At 51.4% G+C, this 1,756-nt stretch overlaps 1 protein-coding gene across 1 annotated transcript; it reads left to right on the forward strand.

Moving 5' to 3' along the window:
• Positions 1-853: 853 nt before the first annotated feature.
• On the forward strand, positions 854-1,526 carry LOC135529335 (guanine nucleotide exchange factor DBS-like). Its single transcript, XM_064958120.1, has 3 exons — positions 854-978; positions 1,084-1,153; positions 1,445-1,526. The coding sequence occupies exons 1-3, from the start codon at positions 878-880 to the stop codon at positions 1,496-1,498; spliced, it is 225 nt and encodes a 74-aa protein (XP_064814192.1). The 5' UTR covers positions 854-877; the 3' UTR covers positions 1,499-1,526.
• The last annotated feature ends 230 nt before the right edge of the window (positions 1,527-1,756 follow it).

Raw genomic sequence — 1,756 nt, forward strand, 5'->3', positions numbered from 1 at the left:
GTCCCTATGAATCCTCAATCCCTCTCCTCTGGACCATATGAACCCTCTATCCCTCTCCTCTGGTCCATATGAACCCTCTATCCCTCTCCTCTGGACCCTATGAACCCTCTATCCCTCTCCTCCTGGTCCCTATGAACCCTCAATCCCTCCCTCTGGTCCCTATGAATCCTCAATCCCTCTCCTCTGGACCATATGAACCCTCTATCCTCTCCTCTGGACCCTATGAACCCTCTATCCCTCTCCTCTGGTCCCTATGAACCCTCAATCCCTCTCCTCTGGTCCCTATGACCCTCAATCCCTCTCCTCTGGTCCCTATGACCCTCTATCCTCTCCCTGGACCATATGAACCCTCAATCCCTCTCCTCTGGTCCCTATGAACCCTCAATCCCTCTCCTCTGGTCCCTATGAATCTTCAATCTCTCCTCTGGTCCCTATGAATCCTCAATCCTCTCCTCTGGTCCCTATGAACCCTCAATCCCTCTCCCCTGGACCCTATGAACCCTCAATCCCTCTCCTCTGGTCCCTATGAACCCTCAATCCCTCTCCCCTGGACCCTATGAACCCTCAATCCCTCTCCTCTGGTCCCTATAAACCCTCAATCCCTCTCCCCTGGACCATATGAACCCTCAATCCCTCTTCCTTGGGCCATATGAGCCCTCTCCCCTGGACCATATGAGCCCTCTCCCCTGGACCATATGAACCCTGTCATACCTCTTCAGCTGTGTGCATCTGTCTAGCATCTAAATATTCAGCTTACCCTCCCCAAATCATGAGAGCTCAATCATTGAAGGCGCTGGTTCACAAAACTGACCTGAGATCTGTCTCTAGGTCATCCTAAATAATCTTTCACTGTGTATTTCAGGGCTATGCCTCAGAGATGGACAATCCAGCCATGGCCAGCCTCATGCCCGCTCCTCTGCAGAACAAGAAAGATGTGCTGTTTGGCAACATGCCAGAGATCTACACCTTCCACAAGAGGTAAACGAGCCCCCCCCCGAGTGGTTAATAATGGTGCTTACACAGTTATAGAACTACTGTCATTGTACTAACTGACTGATCATCTCTCTTCTTGTCATCTTCCAGGACCTTTCTGGGGGAGTTAGAAGAGTACCAAGGCTGCCCGGAACTTGTGGGTCGTTGTTTTCTGCAGAGGGTGAGGGATTGGAGATTGAACTGGGACATGTTGTGTCTGAATCACTAGTCTGATTGTGAAGCAGGGGTATTCCTCCCTTTTCTCTCTCTCTCTCTCTCTCTCTCTCTCTCTCTCTCTCTCTCTCTCTCTCCCTCTCTCTCTCTCTCTCTCCCCCCCTCTCTCTCTCTCTCTCTCTCTCCCTCTCTCTCTCTCTCTCTCTCTCTCTCTCCCTCCCTCTCTCTCTCTCTCTCCCCCCCTCCTCTCTCTCTCTCTCTCTCTCTCTCTCTCTCTCTCTCTCTCTCTCTCTCTCAGATGACAGACCTGCAGATCTATGAGAAGTATTGTCAGAATAAACCTGCGCTCTGAGAGCTTGTGGAGACAATGCTCCGACTGCACCCTTCTTCCAGTGCCCACCTTTACCCACCTCCCATGGGGGTACACCATGCCACCTCCCTGATTTTCTATATATACACCTCCCCTGAGGTACACACCATACATACACACACTCCCCTGAGGTACACACCATATACACCTCCCCTGAGGTACACACCATATATACACCTCCCCTTAGGTACACACCATATACACCTCCCCTGAGGTACACACCATATACACCTCCCCTTA

The sequence above is a fragment of the Oncorhynchus masou genome, unplaced genomic scaffold (assembly GCF_036934945.1).
Source record: "Oncorhynchus masou masou isolate Uvic2021 unplaced genomic scaffold, UVic_Omas_1.1 unplaced_scaffold_11344, whole genome shotgun sequence".
Taxonomy (NCBI): domain Eukaryota; kingdom Metazoa; phylum Chordata; class Actinopteri; order Salmoniformes; family Salmonidae; genus Oncorhynchus; species Oncorhynchus masou.

What these genes read in the sequence shown, in the direction of transcription:
- LOC135529335 (XM_064958120.1), top strand. Translation starts at nt 878, where the DNA reads ATGGACAATCCAGCCATGGCCAGCCTCATGCCCGCTCCTCTGCAGAAC. An exon ending in ATCTACACCTTCCACAAGAG is followed by an intron (nt 979 to 1,083) that starts GTAAACGAGCCC and finishes GTCATCTTCCAG; the next exon opens with GACCTTTCTGGGGGAGTTAG. An exon ending in GTCGTTGTTTTCTGCAGAGG is followed by an intron (nt 1,154 to 1,444) that starts GTGAGGGATTGG and finishes TCTCTCTCTCAG; the next exon opens with ATGACAGACCTGCAGATCTA.